At 61.5% G+C, this 19171-nt stretch overlaps 5 protein-coding genes across 11 annotated transcripts; 1 reads left to right on the top strand and 4 right to left on the bottom strand.

Moving 5' to 3' along the window:
- Nucleotides 1-390: 390 nt before the first annotated feature.
- On the bottom strand, nt 391-5193 carry LOC102058927 (CXXC-type zinc finger protein 1-like). 2 transcript variants are annotated; one of them, XM_055697402.1, is made up of 9 exons: nt 5041-5193; nt 4846-4943; nt 4572-4672; nt 4218-4333; nt 3969-4124; nt 3115-3141; nt 2481-2630; nt 1047-1154; nt 391-594 (listed from the first exon to the last, which is right to left on the bottom strand). In XM_055697402.1, exons 1-9 carry the CDS (start codon nt 5041-5043, stop codon nt 406-408), a joined length of 948 nt encoding a protein of 315 aa, XP_055553377.1. In that variant the 5' UTR covers nt 5044-5193; the 3' UTR covers nt 391-405. The 2 variants fall into 2 exon arrangements, with proteins under 2 accessions (XP_055553377.1, XP_055553378.1); XM_055697403.1 differs by having other exon boundaries at nt 2481-2516.
- A 110-nt stretch (nt 5194-5303) lies between these two features.
- On the bottom strand, nt 5304-10261 carry LOC114018040 (synaptonemal complex central element protein 1-like). Of its 4 annotated transcripts, XM_055697400.1 has the most exons (12): nt 10184-10261; nt 7881-7908; nt 7721-7792; nt 7557-7631; nt 7285-7332; nt 7066-7120; nt 6475-6568; nt 6341-6400; nt 6195-6261; nt 5962-6101; nt 5715-5804; nt 5304-5624 (listed from the first exon to the last, which is right to left on the bottom strand). In XM_055697400.1, exons 2-12 carry the CDS (start codon nt 7897-7899, stop codon nt 5574-5576), a joined length of 771 nt encoding a protein of 256 aa, XP_055553375.1. In that variant the 5' UTR covers nt 7900-7908; nt 10184-10261; the 3' UTR covers nt 5304-5573. The 4 variants fall into 4 exon arrangements, with proteins under 4 accessions (XP_055553375.1, XP_055553373.1, XP_055553374.1 ...); XM_055697398.1 differs by lacking the exon at nt 10184-10261 and having other exon boundaries at nt 7721-9546; XM_055697399.1 differs by lacking the exon at nt 10184-10261 and having other exon boundaries at nt 5962-6016; nt 7721-9546.
- Nucleotides 10195-12149, bottom strand: MON1B (MON1 homolog B, secretory trafficking associated). Its single transcript, XM_027816307.2, has 4 exons — nt 12013-12149; nt 11071-11911; nt 10822-10969; nt 10195-10423 (listed from the first exon to the last, which is right to left on the bottom strand). The coding sequence occupies exons 1-4, from the start codon at nt 12080-12082 to the stop codon at nt 10241-10243; spliced, it is 1242 nt and encodes a 413-aa protein (XP_027672108.2). The 5' UTR covers nt 12083-12149; the 3' UTR covers nt 10195-10240.
- Nucleotides 12150-12353: 204 nt separating this feature from the next.
- PTPN18 (protein tyrosine phosphatase non-receptor type 18) lies at nt 12354-15458 on the top strand. Of its 3 annotated transcripts, none has more exons than XR_008729975.1 (5): nt 12354-12437; nt 14258-14313; nt 14409-14590; nt 15130-15204; nt 15288-15458. XR_008729975.1 is itself a non-coding variant. In XM_055697405.1 (5 exons), the coding sequence occupies exons 1-4, from the start codon at nt 13816-13818 to the stop codon at nt 15166-15168; spliced, it is 357 nt and encodes a 118-aa protein (XP_055553380.1). In that variant the 5' UTR covers nt 13759-13815; the 3' UTR covers nt 15169-15204; nt 15288-15458. The 3 variants fall into 3 exon arrangements, 2 of the variants coding, with proteins under 2 accessions (XP_055553380.1, XP_027672123.1); XM_055697405.1 differs by lacking the exon at nt 12354-12437 and adding an exon at nt 13759-13860 and having other exon boundaries at nt 15095-15204; XM_027816322.2 differs by lacking the exon at nt 12354-12437 and adding an exon at nt 13762-13860.
- Nucleotides 15409-19159, bottom strand: IMP4 (IMP U3 small nucleolar ribonucleoprotein 4). The gene is made up of 9 exons (XM_055697404.1): nt 19094-19159; nt 18256-18364; nt 17778-17861; nt 17224-17333; nt 16841-16973; nt 16242-16396; nt 15808-15902; nt 15653-15723; nt 15409-15573 (listed from the first exon to the last, which is right to left on the bottom strand). Exons 1-9 carry the CDS (start codon nt 19094-19096, stop codon nt 15461-15463), a joined length of 873 nt encoding a protein of 290 aa, XP_055553379.1. The 5' UTR covers nt 19097-19159; the 3' UTR covers nt 15409-15460.
- Nucleotides 19160-19171: the final 12 nt, after the last annotated feature.

Genomic DNA, 19171 nt, shown 5'->3' with positions numbered 1-19171 from the left:
AGATCCGGCTGCAAGGTGGGATGGCAGATCGGGTTAATGGGTCCGCCCCAGAGTGCTCCCACTACCCCAGGACTTTGGGATCTGGTGGGTGACCCACTCTGGAACCCACTGCAGCAGGATCTTGTCGATCTGGCTGCGAGATGGCACAAGAGACAGAGCTCATGGGGCCGCCCTAGGGTGTCCCCACTACCCCAGGATCTCTGGGATCGGGAATGGGGGGAATCCATCCTGGGATCCACTCAGCAGGATCTTGTAAGTCAGGCCAAGAGACCAGGGAGGGAGCGGGGCTTAACAGGGGCACCATGGACAGTCCATGATGCTCCGGGATCTACTGTGAGATCATACAGCTCTAGGATGCTCTGTGCCACTCTATACTGGTTTCTACTGGTCTGTACTGGTCCATACTCACTTGGCGGCCAGCTTGACGCCACAGGCCTCACTGCAGTACTTGGAGGGGGGCCGGGCAGGGCGGGTGCAGCCGGGGCCCAGGCACTGGCCCAGCCCGGCTGGGTCGCGGGCGTCGGGGCGCTCCAGGTGCCGGCTGCGCTCCCGGTGCCGCGGCTTCTGCCGGTGCCGCTTGTACCGCTCCTCCTTCTGCCACCAACCAGTAAGCACCAGTTCACATCAGGAAGGTTCTAGGGACCACCAGGAGCCATCCCAGTAGCTCCTGGTGGACCTCCCATTAAGCCTCAAGGACTCCAGCTCCAGGTCACCCCCAGTTCAGGCTAATAAGGCTCTCGGGCATCACCACTGGATGGATGGATGGAGCCATCCCAGTAGGCCCCAGTGACCTTCCCAGTAAGCCCCAGGGCCTCCCAGCAGCTCCCAGTAAGCCCCAGGTAACACCTTTAAGGCCCTGGGAACCACCAGTTCCTCCCAGACATCACCAAAAGCTCTCCCAGTGGCTCCAAGCAGCCCTCTCAGTAATCCTCGGGGCCTCCCAGTAACCCCCACAAGCTCACCAGCAATTCCCAGTGCCCACCAGAACCTCCCAAGTGCTCTCCCAGTAACTCCCAGTAGCTCCCAGCAGGCCATCTGGACCCCACCTTTTTGTCCGACTTCTTCTCCCGCCGCTTGACGTGCTTGACTTTGACGGCGCGTTTGCGCAGGACGGGGTCGAGGAACGGGGCGTCCTCAGGGTCACTGAGCCACGGCTGCATCAGGGACACAGCAAAAACATGCCTCAGCACTGCAAAAACACACCGCACATTGCCAAGACACACCCCGACATGGGAAAACACACCCTGACATGGGCTAAGAAGACATTTTGGTGCTTTAAAAACATGACGTGACATAATCATAGCACACCTCAACACATAAAAACATGCCTTAATGCACAAAAACACATGTAAGACATGCTTTCGTATGAGTAAACATACTTAAAACACACATCTGTGTGCCTAAACATGCTTTAAACACACCTTGGGGTGCCTATGCACGCTTAAAACACGCTTTGACACACCAAATCTTGTTTCAAACATTCCTGTGTGCCAGAACATGCTTAAAACACACCTTTGCATGCCTTAGCATGCATAAAACATGGCTTGGCATGCCCCAGTGTGCTTAAAACACCGTTTCACATGTGTAAATATGCTTAAAACATACCTTAGTGTGCTTAAACATACTTAAAACATGATTTCACATGCCTGAATGTGCTTTGACACAATTGACCTGCTTAAAATATGCCTTAGGGGGCCTAAACACGCTAAAAACCTGCCCAGACATGCCAACAACATGCATCAATAGACTTTGACACTGAAAAGTGTACAACATGCTAAAAACATGCGCTGAAGTATCTTGACGTGCTAAAAGCGTGTCGCAATGCATCAAAGCGTGCAGTAGGATGTGGACTGTGACATGGGGACCCCCAACGTGGCCCATCCTGCCATACAGGGACCCTGTGACATGTGTGACGTCACGGGAGGACATGTCACAACATGCACAATGACAGTAAAGGGGTGAGATCATGTCGGGACACGTCATGACGTGTCGGGATGCAGATGGAGATGGCTGCAATGGGGATCAGGCATAACATGCCACAGCACGGGAAAACATGCTGTGACATGCATGTACAAGCCATGATAGGGGCAACAGGTGGGTTTGGGGGGCAACGTGAGATCCCCAAGGCAGGATTGGGGTGATTATGAGTAGGTTTAGGGTCCTAGGGCTGCTTTAGGGGACTTTTTGGTGACTGTGGAGGATTTGAGGCCCCCAAAGTCCATTTTGGGGCAACTCCAAAGCATTTCAGGTCCCCAGAACAGAATCCGGGGCATTCTGTGGCAATTCTGATGGGATCTGGGGTCCTTGCAGCAGGATCTGCCTCATTTGGGTGTGACTTTGGAGGAATTCAGGGCCCCTGGGTCACATTTTAGGGCTAGTCCCAAGGGATCTGGGGTCCCCTGAGCAGAATGTGAGCCCTTTGGGGCAGGGGAGGGGTTTGTTGGTGCTGCGGGGGTGGGTTTGAGTTTAGGGTTACTCACCAGGCCGTGCTCGTCGAAGGTGCCAGTGCAGAGCTCCTGGTAGAGCCGGGGGTCGAGTGGCAGCTCCTCGTCCGAGAGGCTCTCGGGGGGCCCCGCTGCCCCCAGCTGCTCCTTCAGCAGCTCCAGCTCCCCCTCGCGCCCCCGCGCCAGCTGGGGGGGGGTCAGCACCCACCCAGACAGCCGGCACCCCCTGCCCCAGGGACCCAGACCCCACCCCACCTTCACTGCAGCATCTGGGGCACCCAGGTGTCCAGGGGACCCACAAGAACCCCCACATAGCAAACCCAGGGGGTCCCGTACCCCCCCTTCCATTGCACCCAAGGGGGACGCAGGGGACCCAGACCCCCCTGCATTGCATGTCAGGGGACCCAGGGACACCCCCACCCCAAAAGGGGACCCAGGGACACCCCCACCCCAAAAGGGGACCCACAAGAACTCCACACTGCAGCCTCAGGGTGGGTGGGACCTGGCATCAACCCTCCCCTGACCCAGGGGGACCCCAGCACCCAAGACCCCTCCCCCACCCCAAGGGACCCCAGCATCCAGGGGCACCTGGTCCCCTACCCCAAGGACCCATGCGTCCGGGAGCCCCCCTCCCCCACCCTGGGGGCACTCAGGCATCCGGGTGACTCACCGAGGTGGGGAAGTACTTGTAGGACTCCTGGGGAGAGGAGGGACACGTCAGGGACATGGGAGGGATGTGGGGACATGGGGACACGTGAGGGACATGGGACACGTTGACAAAGGAACGTGTCAGGGACACATCCAGGATGTAGGGAGAGATTGGGAATGTGTCAGGGACGTGAACATGGCAACAAGGGGACACGTAACACGTCTGGGACACAACACAGTGACACAGATACGTCATGAGCCTGACACATCAAGGACGTGTGACAAGGGGATGCAGGGACACGTCAGGGATGTGGGGGTGCGCTGGGGATGTGCCAGTGACATGGGGACACAGGACACTGACACATTGGGGACACAGGACACTGACACAAACATGTCAAGGATATGTCAGAGACCCAGTGGAGACACATGATAAGGTGACATGGAGCCACATCAGGGACACGTTCCCACCACTCCCACCAACACCCCAGGACCCACGTACCCCAAAACCCCTGCACACGCTAAGGCCATGCTAATGCCACACGAACCACACCCTAAGACTATGCTAGCAAAACGTAAAACACATTAGTAACACGCTAAGGCCACACTAGTAACACACGAGCCTGCTAAGCATGTGCTACGAATACACAGGACACCAAATACACCCCAAGATCACACCAGCAACAGGTTAAAAACATATTAGGTCGTATTAAGGACATGCTAACACACCAAGGATGCAATAAGCACACGTTAAAACCACGCTAACAACATACCAAAGATGAAACATAATAACCACGCTAAAAACATGCCAAGTCTGCCTTAATGCACTAGCCCCACGCTAACGCTGCACCAAGCCCACGCTAAGGCCCCGTGACTCACCCGTGCACGCAACTGGCACTGCCGCAGGCGGCACTTCTGCCGGATCTTGTTGGGGCCCCCGAACTTCTTCATGTCACGGCAAAAGTCGCACTGCCCGCAGTCCTCGGGGCGCCGGCACGCCTCGCACTCGCCACACATGCGTGCCGACCGCTTGATCTGTGACAGGGGTGACACCCAAGCGTTGTGGGGGGACACCTATGTATCTAGGTCCCCGTCGCCGCAGACCCCTCCCTGCTGCTGCAGACCTACCTTGGCAGCCCGTCCCTGCTCTAGTGCCAGCTCCTGGGCCTTGGCGCTCTCATGTTCCCGCTCCTTCTCCCGCCACTTCTTGTGCCGGTAACGGATCTCCAGGGTAGGGTCCTTCTCTGGTGGGGGGGAAAGGACAGCGTCAGGGGGACCCAGGCATCTCAATCCTAACCCAGGCCTCCCCAAACCCCCATAAAAAGGGACCCTGGCGTCCAGCACCCCCACAAAAACCACCCAGGCAGCCCAGGCCCACTGCTTCTCCATCTAAAGCTCAACACAGACCCCCAAACCCTCACCCAGAGAGGGACCCCGGCCCCCGGGAGCCCCCAGAGAGGGAACCCCTGTGCTCAGGCTCACCCCGGCACTGCAGGCAGTACCACTCCCGGATAGCCTTGGCCATTTTCTCGGTGATGTTGATGCAGTCGCCATGGAACCACTCGTTGCAGTTGTCGCAGCCGCTGCGAGGATGGGGAAAGCTTCAGCCAGGGTATTGGAGCCTCCGGGACCCCCCAACCCCCACTCTGGGAGAACCCGGGTGTGCGGGAACCCCTCCCAACTCTCCCCACAAGGGACCCAAGCGTCCGGAACCCCACCGACACCCCCCCAAGGCACCCAGGCGTCCGTCACTCACATCATGAAGCAGTTAATGTCGGGTTTACGGCACACGCAATACACCGGGGCGTTCTCCTCCCCGCCCGGGCCCGCCTCCGCGTCCGAGAACTCGCTGTCCTGTGGGGACGCGATATCAGGGCCTACGGGAGCCCCCAGGACCCCAGACCACCCCACCCCACCCCGAAGGGTCCCAGCCGACCGGGTCCCCCCTCACCATCGCGCCTTTGTCGCGGCCGTTGCCTCCAACGGAAGACACCGTACTAGCCCCGCCGCAGCCGGAAGTGGAGGAAACGTGACAAACTTCCGCTTCCGGGGGGGGGGAACAACAACACTTGCGCCCAGAGACAACATGGCCGCGGCGAGGGCGCGCCCGACCCTAAAATGGCGGCGCTCGCGCCTGCGCAGAGCGCCGCAAAATGGCCGCGCCCCCGGTGGGGAGGGGAGCGGCAAAATAGCGGCGGCCACTGCGGGCGGCCATGCTGAGAAGGGAAAATGTCACCTGCCTCGCCCGGGACCCCCAGAGAAACACAAAAGCCATGGTGGTGGCTGGTGACGTTTATTGCGGGGGCGGGGGAGAGGGGACATGGGGAAGACATGTGGGAACGTGGGGACGTGGGGGTACATGGGACAATGTGGGGAGACACGGGGTGATGTGGGGGGACACAGGTGACACACAGGTGACACGCCAGCGACACACGTGACATGCATATGACACACAAGTCCCCCCGCTGTCACGCCTTCCATCACTCAGTCGATGCCTCCAGGGGGCGCTGCAGCCTCTCCAGCTCCTCTGCCAGCCTAGGGGCGGGGTCACAGTAAGTGGGCGTGGCCAGAGAGAGTGGGCGTGGCCAGGAAGGACGCGACCGTGGCAGAGCAGGAAGGTCTCACCTGTCCCTGCGACCACGGCCCCGCTGCCGCCGCTCCAGCTCCGCCTCCAGCCGCTGCTGCGCCCTCGCCTGCTCCTGCTGCACCAGCTGCCTGTGGGACCGGGGCGTTTGCGGGGGGGCAGAGCCAAGCATCCAGGGGAGGGGCCCCAGGGTGCTCAGGGGCAGGGCCATGGGCTTGGAGGGGTGGGGCCAAGCCCTTTGGGGGTGGAGGCAGGATAGGGGGTGGAGCCAGGCATCCAGGCACTCACATGGCCACATGCGCCTCGGGTCCCAGCTGCTTCTCTATCTCCAGCAGATGGCGCTCTGAGGGAGCAGGGCCTGTCACCCCCCAACAGGGGACCCAGACCCTTGCAGGGCAGAGCCAGGCCCTTGGGGGCGGAGTCAGGCTCTCAAGGGGTGGGGCCAGGCTCTCAGGGGTGGAGCCAAGCCCTTGGGGGTGGAGCCTGTCACCCCCCAGGGGACCCAGGTGCCCAGGGCTCACCCTGCCTCAGCAGCTTCTCCCGTGCCTCCTCCAGTTGCACCAGTTCAGCCTCCAACTGGGCCGGGGCCTGCAGGAAAAGGGAACCCCAGTGTCCGGAAAAGGGGTCCTGGCATCCAGAAAAAGGGGACCTGGCATCGGCACCTCACGTGCGCTTCCTGCAGGTGTTTGTGCTCCTCCATGATGGCATCAAGCTGCTGCCCAAAGTCCTGCCTGCAGGGAGAGGGGGGGTGACCCACCTGGTCAGGTGACCCAGGTCAGGTGACCCATGTGACCCTGTGACGCGCCTGTATCCCCGGCGAAGGCGGCGCAGGCGCTCCAGCTCCTGCTCCATCCTCTCCAGGTCCTGCTGGCGGCCCAAGCACAGCCCTCGGCACCTGTGGGGTCAGGGGTCAACAGCGGTGTAAGTGTCAAAAGGGACAAAGGTCAACGGAGTGGGGTGGGCAGGTGGCACTGAGGGGCCAGGGGTCACCAAGGGAGAGCTTAGGAGCAGAGGTGTCAGGGGGCAGAGGTCAGCAGAAGGGCAAGGCTCACTAGGGGTGGGGGTCAGGGAGCACTTGTGATCAGGGGTCACCAGGGGGTTGGGGTGGCAAGAGGTGACCAGGGTGCTAGGGATCACCAAGGGGGTCAAGAGTCACTGAGGGGGTCAGGGGTCACCAGGGTGCTAGTGGCCCCCAGATTGATTTGGGGTCAGAGGTCACCAGGCTGCCAGAGAGGTCACCAGGGGGTCTTAGAGGAGCCAGAGGTCACCAGGGGTGAGGAGTCACCAGATGGATGTAGGGTCAGAGGTCAGACGGGGGCATAAGCACAGGTGGCGTCAGTGGGGGGGGGGTGTCACAGCAGGACCCAGGCATCCAGGGCCCCTCCCACTCACCTTTGACCTTTGGCCTCCACCTCCTCCCTGCGCAGCCGTGCCCCCCGCAGCTCCTCTGCCAGAGAGGGGACCCAGGCATCCATGGGGGCACCCATGGACCCACATGTCCAGGGTACCCCCTCCCCAACAAAGGACCCAGGCATCCGGCCCCAGGGGATGATGGGATGTTGGCACAACCCCCCAGTGCCTGCTGGGAGGTTGGCCTCAACGTGGCCTCACCCTGTTTCTGCTGCCAGAGCCCCTCCAGCGCTGCCTGACGCTCCTCCACTGCAGGGAGAGGGGTCACTGCCCAGAACCTGGGTCCCCTACCCAGTACCCCCCAGTATCCCTTTGTCCCCCCCATACTGGGAGCAAGTTTTTCCTGCAGCCAGGGTTTGTGGTCTCCTGGTCCCCACTTCGGACACTGGGGTCCATGGGTGTGTGTCCCCACACCTGGGTCCATGGGTGCCCACCACCCCCCCCGACACCTGGGTCCCCCCTGAATGACTCACACTGCTCCTGTTGCTGGCGCAGCCCCTCGCCATGTTCCTGTGCTGCTGCCAGCTCCTGTGCCGTGGCCAGATGTGCTGCAGAGGGGACAGACAGAGATGCCATGAGGGGATGGACAGAGGGACAGGCAGGAGGGATGTTGTGATGGGGGTCCCGCGGTGCTCACCTTGGTGCAGGCTGCACACCCGCCCTACCAGCACATCCAGCCAGCGCTGCACCCCGGGGGAAACCAGGGACGCTGGGGACAGACACACGGTGACACCCGTGTCCCTGGGGTGGGGGAACACCCAGGTGTGAGGGGGAGACACGGCCACCAGAGCCCTCACCCTGTGTGTCACTGTCCATCGCCACAGCCTGAGGGGACAAAGGTGACAATGGCAGCCACATGCTGGCCCCTCGTCCTCTCTCATGTACCTGCCACCCTCCTCCTCCTCCACCTTGCTCCATTTCATGCCCTCTCTTCCCTTTTCCTGTCCCACGCTCCTGCCTCTTCTGTCTGCTTTTCACCCTGTTTTCTGTCCTCTTTTCCCTCTCTTCCATCACATTTCCCTCCGTTTCCCATCCCATTTCCCTCCTTTTTGTCACCTTCTGTCCCTCCCTTTTCTGTCACCTCTTCCAGCCTCTCCTGTCCCTGCTTGCCCCTTTGCTGTCCCTTCTTCCCTCTTTTCTGTCACGTTTCCCTCCATTTACTGTCCCCTTTTTGCTCTTCCGTCATGTTTTCCCTCCATTTTCTGTCCCCTTTTTACCACTCTTGTCTGTCACATTTCCCTCCATCTTCTGTCCCTTTTCTGCCCTCTTTCCCGTCATGTTTCCATCCATTTTCTGTCCCCTTCCCCCCTTCTTTTCTGTCACATTTCCCTCCATTTTCTGTCTCCTCCCCCTCTTTCCTGTCACATTTCCTTCCATTTTCTGTCCCCTTTTCCCCCTTTTTCCTGTCATATTTCCATCCATTTTCTGTCCCCTTTTTGCCCTCAATTTTCTGTTACGTTTCCTTCCATTTTCTGTCCCATTTTTCTGTCATGTTTCCCTCAAATTTCACCTGCTTTCCCTTCCTTTTTGTCACATTTTCCCTCCATTGTCTGTCTGTCCCCTCCGTCCTGTCCCCCCCTTTTCTGTCACATTTCCCTCAAGTTTTGGTGATTCACTCTTCCTCCTCGATTCTGTCACCTTCTCCACATAGTTTCTGTCCCCTCCTCCCGCCCTTTTTTGTGCCAATCTTTGCCCTCTATTTTCATTCTTTCCCCTTCTCATCATGCTTCCCTCATTTTCTGTCCCATTTTCCCTCTTTTCTGTCACATTTTCCCTCCATTTTGTCCTTTTTTTGCCCTCCAATTTTGTCCCCTCTTCCACCCTCTTTCCTGTCATGTTTCCTTCCATTTTCTGTCCCCTTTTTGTTCTCCATTTTCTGTCACATTTCCCTCCATTTTCTGTCCCCTTTTTGCCCTCCGTTTTCTGTCCCCTTTTCACCCTCCAATTTTGTCCCATTTCTCCTCCATTTTCTGTCCCATTTCCCCCCATTTTTCTGTCACGTTTCCCTTCATTTTCTGTCCCCTTCCCCCCTTTTCTGTCATGTTTCCCTCCATTTTCTGTCCTTTTTGCCCTCAATTTTCTGTCACGTTTCCCTCCATTTTCTGTCCCCTTTTCTGTCACATTTTCCCTTCATTTTCTGTCCCTTTGTCCCCTCTTTCCTGTCACATTTCCCTCCATTTTCTGTCCCCTTTTTGCCCTCAATTTTCTGTCACATTTCACCCTGTGTTTTCTGTCCCCTTTTCCCTCCCTCTTTCCTGTCACGTTTCCCTCCATTTTCTGTCCCCTTTCCTGTCACATTTTCCCTCAATTTTCTGTCCTCTTCCCCCCTCTTTCCTGTCACGTTTCCCTCCATTTTCTGTCCCCTTTCCTGTCACATTTTCCCTCAATTTTCTGTCCTCTTCCCCCCTTTCCTGTCACGTTTCCCTCCATTTTCTGTCCCCTTTCCTGTCACATATTCCCTCAATTTTCTGTCCTCTTCCCCGTCACGTTTCCCTCAATTTTCTGTCCTCTTCCCCCCTTTCCTGTCACGTTTCCCTCCATTTCCTGTCCCCTTTCCTGTCACATTTTCCCTCAATTTTCTGTCCTCTTCCCCCCTCTTTCCTGTCACGTTTCCCTCCATTTTCTGTCCCCTTTCCTGTCACATTTTCCCTCAATTTTCTGTCCTCTTCCCCCCTCTTTCCTGTCACGTTTCCCTCCATTTTCTGTCCCCTTTCCTGTCACATTTTCCCTCAATTTTCTGTCCTCTTCCCCCCTCTTTCCTGTCACGTTTCCCTCCATTTTCTGTCCCCTTTCCTGTCACATTTTCCCTCAAATTTCTGTCCCCTTCCCCCCTCTTTTCTGTCATGTTTCCCTCCATTTTCTGTCCCCTTTTTCCCCTCAATTTCCTGTCACATTTCCCTCCGTTTTCTGTCCCCTTGCCCCACTATTTTCCACCACGTTTCCCTCTGGTTTTGTCCCCTTTCCTCCCTTTTCTTACCTCTCTTCCCTCCATCTTGTTACCTCTTCCCTCTCCTCTCTCCACACCCGGTGTCCACACCCCGTGCCATCTCTCCCATGACATGCCGCACCCCCTCCCCTGCGGCAGCCCCCCCCCACTGACACAGGGGACTCTTTTCTCTGGCGGCGCTTTATTCCCCACGTCAGGGCCGGGGGGTGCTCAGCCCTCGGCCTCGGCCCCCTCAGGGCGGGCAGGGGCGGCGCAGTATGGCGGTGGGTAACGGATGAAGAGCCAGTCCTCCTCCTTCTTCAGCCAGCGCAGCAGCTTGGTGAGGACCCCAATGGCCCCCGCCTTGGTCACCAGTGGGCTGAAGCAGCCGTACAGCTCAAACTTGCTTGTCACCTGGAGGAACCGGTGCCCATGTTAACTCTAGCTCCTACTGATGGCAACGCCGGGGAGCAGCCCTTATTAACCCTGGGACAGTGTCACCGGTGAGCGTCCCCTGGGACCTTCTGGAAGTGCCACCAGCAAGAACCCCCAGTAACTGCTGCCAGTGAGCACCCCTATTAACTCTGGGACCTACGGACAACATCACCAGTTAGCACCCCCATTAGCTGATGGGGCTCCCAGTAAGCACTCCCATTAACTCTGAAACCTACTGAGAGCATGGCAAGCGAGTACCCGTGTAAACTCTGGGACTCATTGATGGTGCCGCCAGCAAGCACCCCCAGGAACGGAAGGTGCTGCCAGTGAACACCTGTTAACTCTGGAATCTACTGATGGCTCCTCCCTCAACTCACCCAAGCTAAAAGCGTCTCCTTCTCTGCCACGTGGTAGAGGAGGCGCAGGGGCCGGTGGGGGCTGTGCACACGGCTGTGCAGGTAGTGGTACAGGTCAAAGAGCCGGTGTTGCTCCTCCTCGCTAGTGTAGGGGTCCTCCAGCTCGGGGCTGCAAACCAGTGGTGGTGGTGAGATGACACAGGTGTCAGGCACACTACGTGTGTGTGCCCCCCCGTGCCCCTCCTTGCATTTTTGGGGTCCCCCCCGCACCTTGTAAACTGTGGCAGCTGCTGCATCTCCTCCGGCCCCTCCAAGGGCTTGTAGAGAAAATGGCGGAGCTCAGGGGCACCGGGGCGGGAGGGGCCATAGCCTGCCCCCCCCCGCACCGCTGCCGCCAGCTCCCCCAACCACCCCTGCACTCGCAGGGTATCCTCCAAGTGCCGCCGGCACCCTGCTGCTGCGTAGAACCCCTCACGCTCTGTTGACAGCAGGATGAGTGTCACTGCACCGCTGGTTCTGCCACCAGTGCCTCCTTCCTCCTCTTCCTCCTCGCCCAGTGCTGCTGCATAGGCGTAGAAGTAGCCATCGGGGTTGAAGTGGGGTAAACAGACAGGGGTCCACACCTCACCTGCCCCTACCCCGCTCCCCAAAAGGTTGAGGAGGAGGTGGAGGTCGCTGGCACACAATTGCCCGCCCTCTGCCAAGGCCCGCTGCCGCGCTGCCGTCACCAACCGCCCACCAGCTGCCAGCAAGGCCAAAGCAGGCGCGGGGACAGCGGCAGCGGCAGCGCGGCGCAGAGCCCCTGAAACTGCCCGTCGGAGAGGCGCGGGGAGGGGCAGGCAACGCGCGGCACCCAACAATAACCGCCCGTCTGCTGCCGCACCAGAAAGCAAGCGGTCCAGGACGGCTTCGGCACCAGCCAGGAGGCGCCGGAGGTCATAACCGCGGCGGCGGGCAAAGACGCGGGCGATGCCGCCACGGGTGAGGAGGCTGAGGATCTGCTCATGGACAAACGCCAGCTCCCGCCGCAGCTGGGCTGCTGACTGCCGTGTGCGTGACACTGACACTAGCAGCAACGGCCCCCGCTGCTCAAACACCAGCGTCCGGTCCTCTGCAGTGAGGAGAGGGATGCGTGACAAGGGAACCGGGGGCCAGGAGTGCACTGCAGGGGTGCCCCCCTTCCCACTACCCCTTCGCTGACCCCTCCCTTACCGGAGCAGATGGCGCGGATGGCGTTGCCACCACTCTGGATGAAGGAGACGAGTGCCATCATGACACCCATGGTGGCCGCCAACGCTTCCTCGTTGCCGTGCCGGGAGTAGATGGGCTTCCCTGCTTCGCTTAGCACAAAGACGTGCTTCCTCCGGCACCGCCACCCCCGCTGCCGTCACGTCCTCCTCTGCACCACGCCGGCACCCTGGCGATGTCATGGCAGCTGCTGTTGTCACTGCTGCCGTCACCTCCTCCTCCCCGCCATGCTGACACTCTGGGGACAACGTGGGTGCTGCCACCACCCCCCCCCGCCGCCTCCTCCTCCTCCTCTTCCTCTTCCTCCCCGCCTTGCCGGCACTCTGGGGACGACGTTGATGCTGCCACCGCCATCACTGCCAGCTCGGTCTCGGCCGCATCTGTGACAGGTAAGGACAGTTGAGGCACCCAGGACCCCCTGACCTCCCTGCAGATGACCCAGGAGTCTGGGGTCTCACCTGGGGGCTGGGGGGTCCCACTGCGAGGTGGGGAGGAGCTGGGCGTCGCTGCCATCATGTCCGCCTGCAGGGTGGGGAGGGTGTGTCATGTGGGCCCTGCCCAGACACCCAAGGGGGTGGGGCCTCAAGCCACGCCCTTTGTCCACGCCCCAAAGCCCCAACAGAATGGCACAGCCCCGCCCTGGGATGGGATCTTTCCACCCGGCCACGACCCCATGTCACTAAGCCATGCCTCCAGGGGACCCGGCCTGGAGCTGTAGCCCCACCCCTTTAGCTACGCCCCCAGCCCCAGCCCCGCCCACCGGGGCTATAGCCCCGCCCCTTTTCATGCCCCACCCCCTCGCGTTTAAAGCCCCGCCCCCCGGCGCTATCGCCACTGTCCCACTGTCCCGCCCCCCTGCCCCCGCCCCTCGCCGGCCCCACCCCCGTCCCGCCCCGCTCACCCGCCCGTGGCCCGGCTCCTGCCGCCGCCGCCGCTTCCGGGGGCGCCGCGCCGTGCGGCCCGTGACGCCACCTCGCCGCGCCGCCCGCCCCGCCAATCAGAGCCCTGCGCGGGGAAAGTAGGCGCGGTCGCCTAACGTCGGCCAATCAGAGATCGGGGGGCGGTCCTTGGGGCATCGTCTGGCTTGTGACGTCACTTTTGGCGGGTTCCCACCCCTGCCCACCCCTGCTCCTCGTGACGTCCCCTCGCGGCCGCACGCCGTCTCGCGTCCCTTGCTGACGTCACGCAGGAGGGGCGGGGCCGGGACTCTCAGAGCCCCGTGATCCGGACGCCTAGCTCCCCGCTAGCTCCGCCTCCCGCCCTATAGGGGCCGTAGGGGACCCCCCCAGCCCTATAGGAGCTATAGGAACGCACACCCAGGCTCTATAGAGGCTATACAGACCCCCACGGGCCCTGTAGGAGCTATAGGGATACCCCCACAGCTCTATAGAGGCTATACAGACCCCCATGGGCCCTATAGGAGCTATAGGGACCAGCCAAGATAAGCTATAGGAGACCCCCTGCGCACTATAGAGGCTATAGATGGGGCTATATAGCCCCATAGCAGCTATAGTGCTGCCGCAGAAGTGCTATAGGATCTATAAGGACACCCTCCCCGAGTTTTTCTAGGGGCTACAGGACCTTCCCACAAAGGCTCTATAGGGTCTGTAGAGTCCCCCAGATGCTATAGAAGCTATAGGTGAACACCCACCCACCCCGGGTCCACCCCAGGGGCGGGACTTAGCAGTGGGGTGTGGCCTGTGGGCCCAATAACCCCCCGGGTCCCCTCCATCGCCCAGATGCCTAGGCTCCCCCATCAGCACCCTGATGCCGCTGCCCCCACCCCACCCCAGCTGGGCCCAGGGGGTCAAGGTCAGGGGGCACCCAGGTGTCTGGGCGGGGGTCAAGGTCAGAGGGGACTCAGGTGTCTGGGAGTCAAGGTCAGGGGGAAGCCACACATCTGGGAAAAGGGAACCCAGGCATCCGGTGGGTCAAGGTCAGGAGGGACCCAGGTTGGGGAACAGGACTGAGAGACCCCAGTCACCAGCTGCAGGAGGCACCTGCTCCCAGGAAGGAGGGCACAAAGAAATACTGGGGGGTACTGGGAAGGGGACCCGGGCACGCAGGGCGGGGGGGTGCGAGGGCGGGTGCGACACTTCCTGCCCCGGAAAACCAGAAGTGAGAGAAGGGGCCCAGGCACTCAGGCAGGGAACGCAGGCGTCGGGGGGGACCCAGGCGTGTGGGTGACCCCTCTCCCCACACTTTGCAGCCCCCTCTTCTCCAGGACGCTGTTGCCCGCCGTGTGCTGCAACGCCCCCTGCTCAGGTGAGCCCTGGATATCTGGGTCCCCTTCAGCTGGGGGTGGGTGAACGGACCCAGATGCCTGGGTCCTTCCCCTCTCCCCTCCCCTCTCCCCCCAGGAGCGTGTCGGTGCCAGCGGAGCCCCCCCGCATGGATGTCACCTATGCTGTGGTCAACAAGGCTCGCCGGGGAGGTGGGGCCACAGGAAAAGACCCCACCTCTTTTGAGCAAGACCCCACCCCCCTGGGAAGCTCCTCCCTCCCTGGGAGCCCCGTGCGGCACCCCTTACCCACCCTGGCCGGTGAGTCTTGGGGACGCCCTGTGCCCTACAGCATCCATATGACCCCCCTGCCCCAGAGCCTATAGAGCACATATGATCCCCCCGGCTCCTGGCCCTGTAGGCACTACTTCAGTCCCTGTGGATCCCATACTAGTCCCCCTTGGAGCCTATAGGCTCTGTACAGTGCCTCCCTGTGCCCTATAGGGTATTTTGTGCTCTACCCCTTCCCCACGAGACATCTGGTCCCCGTAGTGCCTACCCGCTCCCTCCCTGGCCCCTATAGAGACCACTCCACAGCCCCACCCCCTCCAGGAACACTTCTGGTTCTTATAGACTATACATCTTCTCCCTGGTCCCTAGAGGGTCTATGCAAGCTTCCCCCTACAGCTCCTTTAAGAGACCTATGATCCCTATTGCACGCAAAGGTTTCCTATAAGGACCATATAACGTTGCCTCACTCCATAGGCCATCGCTGACCCCTATAGGATGCATACGATGGTTGATACAAGGTCTGTCCCCCCCCAGCACCTATAAGACTCCGATTCCCCACTCTCCTCCAGCCTCTCCCCAACCCAGTGATGGTGCCTATGAGGTCGTGACCCCGCATGGAGACCCCAGCAGCTCCCCCTGCCTCGGTGAGTAGCCAGGGGGGACCCAGGTAGCTGGGGAGGGGGCACACAGGCACCTGGCCACCGCCTCATCCCTGCCCCTTCCCCAGGGTTTAACTTCCGGATCAGGAAGCCGAAGGGCCCGCGGGAACCTCCGGCTGAATGGTCCCGGGTATGAGGGAGACCCCCCGCCAGGGTGGGCAGCCCCAGTGATACCCGCTGGGAACTGGACAATGACCAAACCACACGTTTATTACGAGCAATAAAACCAGTGAGAGCAGTGTCAGGTGGCGCTGAGCAGGCGGCGTTTCGGGGCGGTGGCTGTGTAGGGGTGCCAGCGCCACTCCACGTCGGCAGCGTCCCCCTGCTCCAGGGTCCCCAGGCGGATGAGATAGGCTGGAGGGACACATTGGGGACACATTAGGGACACTCCTAGGGCCACTGGGGCCAGTTGGGGCCAGTTGGGGACACTCACGGCGCAGCTGGAACCGGGGTCCCACCTCTTCCAGCTCTACCTTCTTGCCCTGGCGTCGGTAGACGTGGTTCCTGTGGGTTGGTGGCAGGGGCGGTCAGGCACCCATCAGTGTCCCTGTGTCACCCCCACTATGTCACCTCCCCTGTGTCACCCACCGAACTAAGATGACATCATCCTCGTTGGCAAATGTCACCACGCGGCGGCTGTCGGGGCGGGGGACGGGGAAGAGGTGCTTCAGGATGGTCCCAACCTGGGGAGGGGGAGAGGGTCACCCCCCCACCCCCAGTGCCACCAACCGCTGCAGCCCCCAGTGTCCCCCTGAAATGCCCTCATAAGTTCTCCATCCCCTGTCCCCCCATATCTCCCTTCATATTTCCCCATGTCCCCCCACAACCCCACCTCCCCATGTCCCTCCACACACCGCTGTACCTCCGATGTCCCCCCATACCATGTCCCCATGTCCCCCCAACACCCCCTTAATGTCCCCCCACACCCCTTCGTCACCCCCCAAATGCCCCCATGTGCCCCCACACCCCCCCTGTTCCCCCATACTCCCTGCCCCATACCCCCCTGTCCTCCTTGTCCCTACCCGGCGCCCCAAGGCGGAGTCAAGTTTCAGCAGCAGCAGATGGGGGGCCGCCAGGGGGGCGCCCCCCAGCCCCCCCACCTCCTGCCGCAGCACGGCCCCACTCAGGGTGAAGTGGGCTGTGGGGCCATGGGGCAGGTGGCACAGGGACAGTCCGTCTGCATGGGGGGAGCAGTATCCTTAGGGCACACTCCTGGCAGGCCCCACCCCTTCCCCTTAGCCCCGCCCCAACAGAGAACCCCGCCCCTTCCCCTTAGCCCCGCCCCAACAGAGAACCCCGCCCCTTCCCCTTAGCCCCGCCCCAACAGAGAACCCCGCCCCTTCCCCTTAGCCCCGCCCCAACAGAGAACCCCCCCTTCCCCTTAGCCCCGCCCCAACAGAGAACCCCGCCCCTTCCCCTTAGCCCCGCCCCAACAGAGAACCCCGCCCCTTCCCCTTAGCCCCACCCCAACAGAGAACCCCACCCCTTCCCCTTAGCCCCGCCCCAACAGAGAACCCCGCCCCTTCCCCTTAGCCCTGCCCCAACAGGGAACCCCGCCCCTTCCCCTTAGCCCTGCTCCCTGAGATAGCCCCGCCCCCTCCCAGCATGCCACAGGGCTGACCGGGCCTGCCGCGGGTCTCGTGCAGCAGCAGCAGGTCGGTGACGCCAGCGGCCCGGCAGGCCCCCACCAGCGCCCCCAGCTCTGCCCGGCCCCGGTTCATGCGTTGAGCTCCAGGGATCAGCAGACACACCTCCTGGGGGTGGGGTTAGTGGCGGCCACGCCCCATCCCCAGCCCCTGGGGGCGGGGCCAGCCATACACACACACACATCCCCACACCCCCCCCCACCCCCGTCATGGATCCCCAGGGGCAGGGCCAAGATGGGCACAGTCACCAAAGACCCCACCCTCTGTAAATGGGGCGGGGCCTCAGAAAGCCACACCCACCCAGCCCTACCCACCCAGCCTCCACTCCCATTGGCTCAGCCAGCACAGCCCAACCCACCTTGGCAAAGACACGGAGGCGGGCGCTGGGCTCACGGGAGGTGGTGACCATGACCTTGGGGGGCTCCAGCCCTGCCCACCGGTACTCATCGTCTTGGCTACTGGTGGTGTCTGGGGGCAGGACTTAGACAAGCCACGCCCCCTCCTCCCACCCCAGCCCCTCCCTCCAGGCAGGGAGCTCGGGGCTGGAGGGACAGGGGTTGCACCCCGCTCTTGGGGGTTGGGTCAATTTGGTTTGGGGGAATTCAAGACAAATTTAGCCACTGTTTTAGAGGAGGATTGCTCCAATCTGCTCGCTGTTTTGGGGGGAATTAAGGTAAATTCACTCGCCAACTATGAGGCAAAATGAGACAAGTTTGTTACTCTGTATTTAGGGAGAGAGGGGAACGGGGCAAATTTGATCCCCAGTTTGCGAGAATCGGGCAAATTTAATCTTTATTTTCTGAGGAATTAAGGCAAATCCACCCCTCATTTCGGGGTAAAATGGTGCAAAATGGACGCCAAATCTGGGGGTCCCTGGGGCAAACCCTCTCCGCTGTGGGGTTCTCCACTCACCCCCTACCCCTGGCGTGTCGAACTCCAGCTCCTTCTGCAGCGCCAAGGCCTCGCGCCGCAGCTCCGTGGGCAGCAGCCGATTCTCTGCAGGGGTGGGGAGGAGGGGGTAGCACCAGGGGGCTCAGGCAGGACCCCCCAACAGCCTGAACCCCTCTAAACCCCCTTTCTCCCCAAAACCCTTCCCCCACGCCTCCCCAAACCCCTTCTTTACATCCCCCAAACCTCCTTGCCCCACTCCAAGCCCTTTACCTCCCCAAATCCCCCTTTATCCCCCCAAAATCCCCTCTGCGCCCCCAAAACCCCCTCTGCCCCTCCCAAACCCTCCCTTAAATCCCCCCAAACCCCACTCTGCCCTCACTGAAACCTCCCTCTAACCCCCAAAATTCCTCTTACGCCCCACCCTTAACACCCCAAGTCCTCTTTAACCCCGCCCCCCCCCCCCCCCCCCCCAAACTCCTGTTTGTCCCCCTGGCCCCACCCTCCAGCGCCTGCCGGAGCTGCTCCTTCTTGTCCTGCTGCCGGCGCAGCCGCTCCTCCTGTGCCCGTCGCTGCAGGTACTCGCGGCGCTCCCGGGCCTGGCGGCGCAGCTGTGGGGGGCACGGTGACATCAAGGGGGGCACGGTGATGTAAGGTGGAGATGCTAGGGGGAAAGGGGAGCAGCACAGGGTGGGCTGCGCAGGGACACTGTGGAGGGACGCAGGGGGTGTAACGTGGGGGGACAGAAGCACCCTGAGGGGCACGGGAGGTAGATGGGGACGGGGGATACTGGGGGGGGGGGGGGGGGGGGCCTGTGGAGGCGAATATGGGGGGGATGCAGGGACACCGGGGGAGGGTCTTGGGACATGGAGGGGACACAAGGGGATAGGGGGCCCCATGGGGAAACACGGGGACACTGGGGGGGGGGGCATGGGGAGGGGGTTATGGGGGGATATAGGGACACTGGGGGAGAGTGGGGACATAGCGGGGACGAGATGGGGATGAGAGGCCCCATGGGGAAACACAGAGATGTTGGGAGGGGCGTGGGGAGTGGGGTATGGGGGGATACAGGGACACAGGGGGAGGGTCTGGGGATATGGGGGGGGACACAGGGATGGGAGGCCCCATGGGGAAACACGGGGACACTGCGGGGAGTCAGGGGGCACCGTGGAGGGGACAGAGGGGTGAGGTGCCCTGCGGGGGGGCCATGGGGATCCGGAGGGGGAGGCAAGGGGGGGTGTGGGGACACGAGGGGGCCATGGGGACCCCGGGGGGGCGGGCACGGCTGTGGGGACCCGGGGGACAGGACAGACGGGCCCCGAGGGGACGCATCCCCTTACCATGGTGGCACCTCCTCAGCTCCCAGCCGCTAACACGCCGGCACCTCCCAACAGCGCCGCCGCTGGTTGGCCGGGTGG

The sequence above is a fragment of the Falco cherrug genome, chromosome 20 (genome assembly GCF_023634085.1).
Source record: "Falco cherrug isolate bFalChe1 chromosome 20, bFalChe1.pri, whole genome shotgun sequence".
Lineage (NCBI taxonomy): Eukaryota > Metazoa > Chordata > Aves > Falconiformes > Falconidae > Falco > Falco cherrug.
Note: the sequence above shows the minus strand (reverse complement) of the source record. Positions and strands in the feature narration are given on the sequence as shown.

Bases quoted from the DNA above. Each gene is read 5' to 3' on its own strand.
- LOC102058927 (XM_055697402.1), bottom strand. The intron at 4,125-4,217 runs GTAGGTCTGCAG...CCCCTGTCACAG, and splicing joins AGCAGGGACGGGCTGCCAAG to ATCAAGCGGTCGGCACGCAT. The intron at 2,631-3,114 runs GTGAGTCACCCG...ACCCCCCCCCAG, and splicing joins ACAAGTACTTCCCCACCTCG to CTGGCGCGGGGGCGCGAGGG.
- LOC114018040 (XM_055697398.1), bottom strand. From the start codon at position 8,006: ATGAAATGGAGCAAGGTGGAGGAGGAGGAGGGTGGCAGGTACATGAGA. The intron at 6,102-6,194 runs GTGAGCCCTGGG...CCACCCCTTGAG, and splicing joins GGAGAAGCTGCTGAGGCAGG to AGCCTGACTCCGCCCCCAAG. The intron at 5,805-5,961 runs GTGAGTGCCTGG...CCGGTCCCACAG, and splicing joins CCCGAGGCGCATGTGGCCAT to GCAGCTGGTGCAGCAGGAGC.
- IMP4 (XM_055697404.1), bottom strand. The intron at 15,724-15,807 runs GTGGGTGACACA...ACCAACCCACAG, and splicing joins GATGATGTCATCTTAGTTCG to GAACCACGTCTACCGACGCC. The intron at 15,574-15,652 runs GTGAGTGTCCCC...GTGTCCCTCCAG, and splicing joins ACCCCGGTTCCAGCTGCGCC to CCTATCTCATCCGCCTGGGG.
- PTPN18 (XM_027816322.2), top strand. From the start codon at position 13,816: ATGCCGCTGCCCCCACCCCACCCCAGCTGGGCCCAGGGGGTCAAG. The intron at 14,591-15,129 runs GTGAGTCTTGGG...ACTCTCCTCCAG, and splicing joins CCCCTTACCCACCCTGGCCG to CCTCTCCCCAACCCAGTGAT. The intron at 15,205-15,287 runs GTGAGTAGCCAG...CCCCTTCCCCAG, and splicing joins CAGCAGCTCCCCCTGCCTCG to GGTTTAACTTCCGGATCAGG.
- MON1B (XM_027816307.2), bottom strand. From the start codon at position 12,082: ATGGGTGTCATGATGGCACTCGTCTCCTTCATCCAGAGTGGTGGCAAC. The intron at 11,912-12,012 runs GTAAGGGAGGGG...TCCTCACTGCAG, and splicing joins CATCCGCGCCATCTGCTCCG to AGGACCGGACGCTGGTGTTT. The intron at 10,424-10,821 runs GTGAGTTGAGGG...CGGTTCCTCCAG, and splicing joins AGGAGACGCTTTTAGCTTGG to GTGACAAGCAAGTTTGAGCT.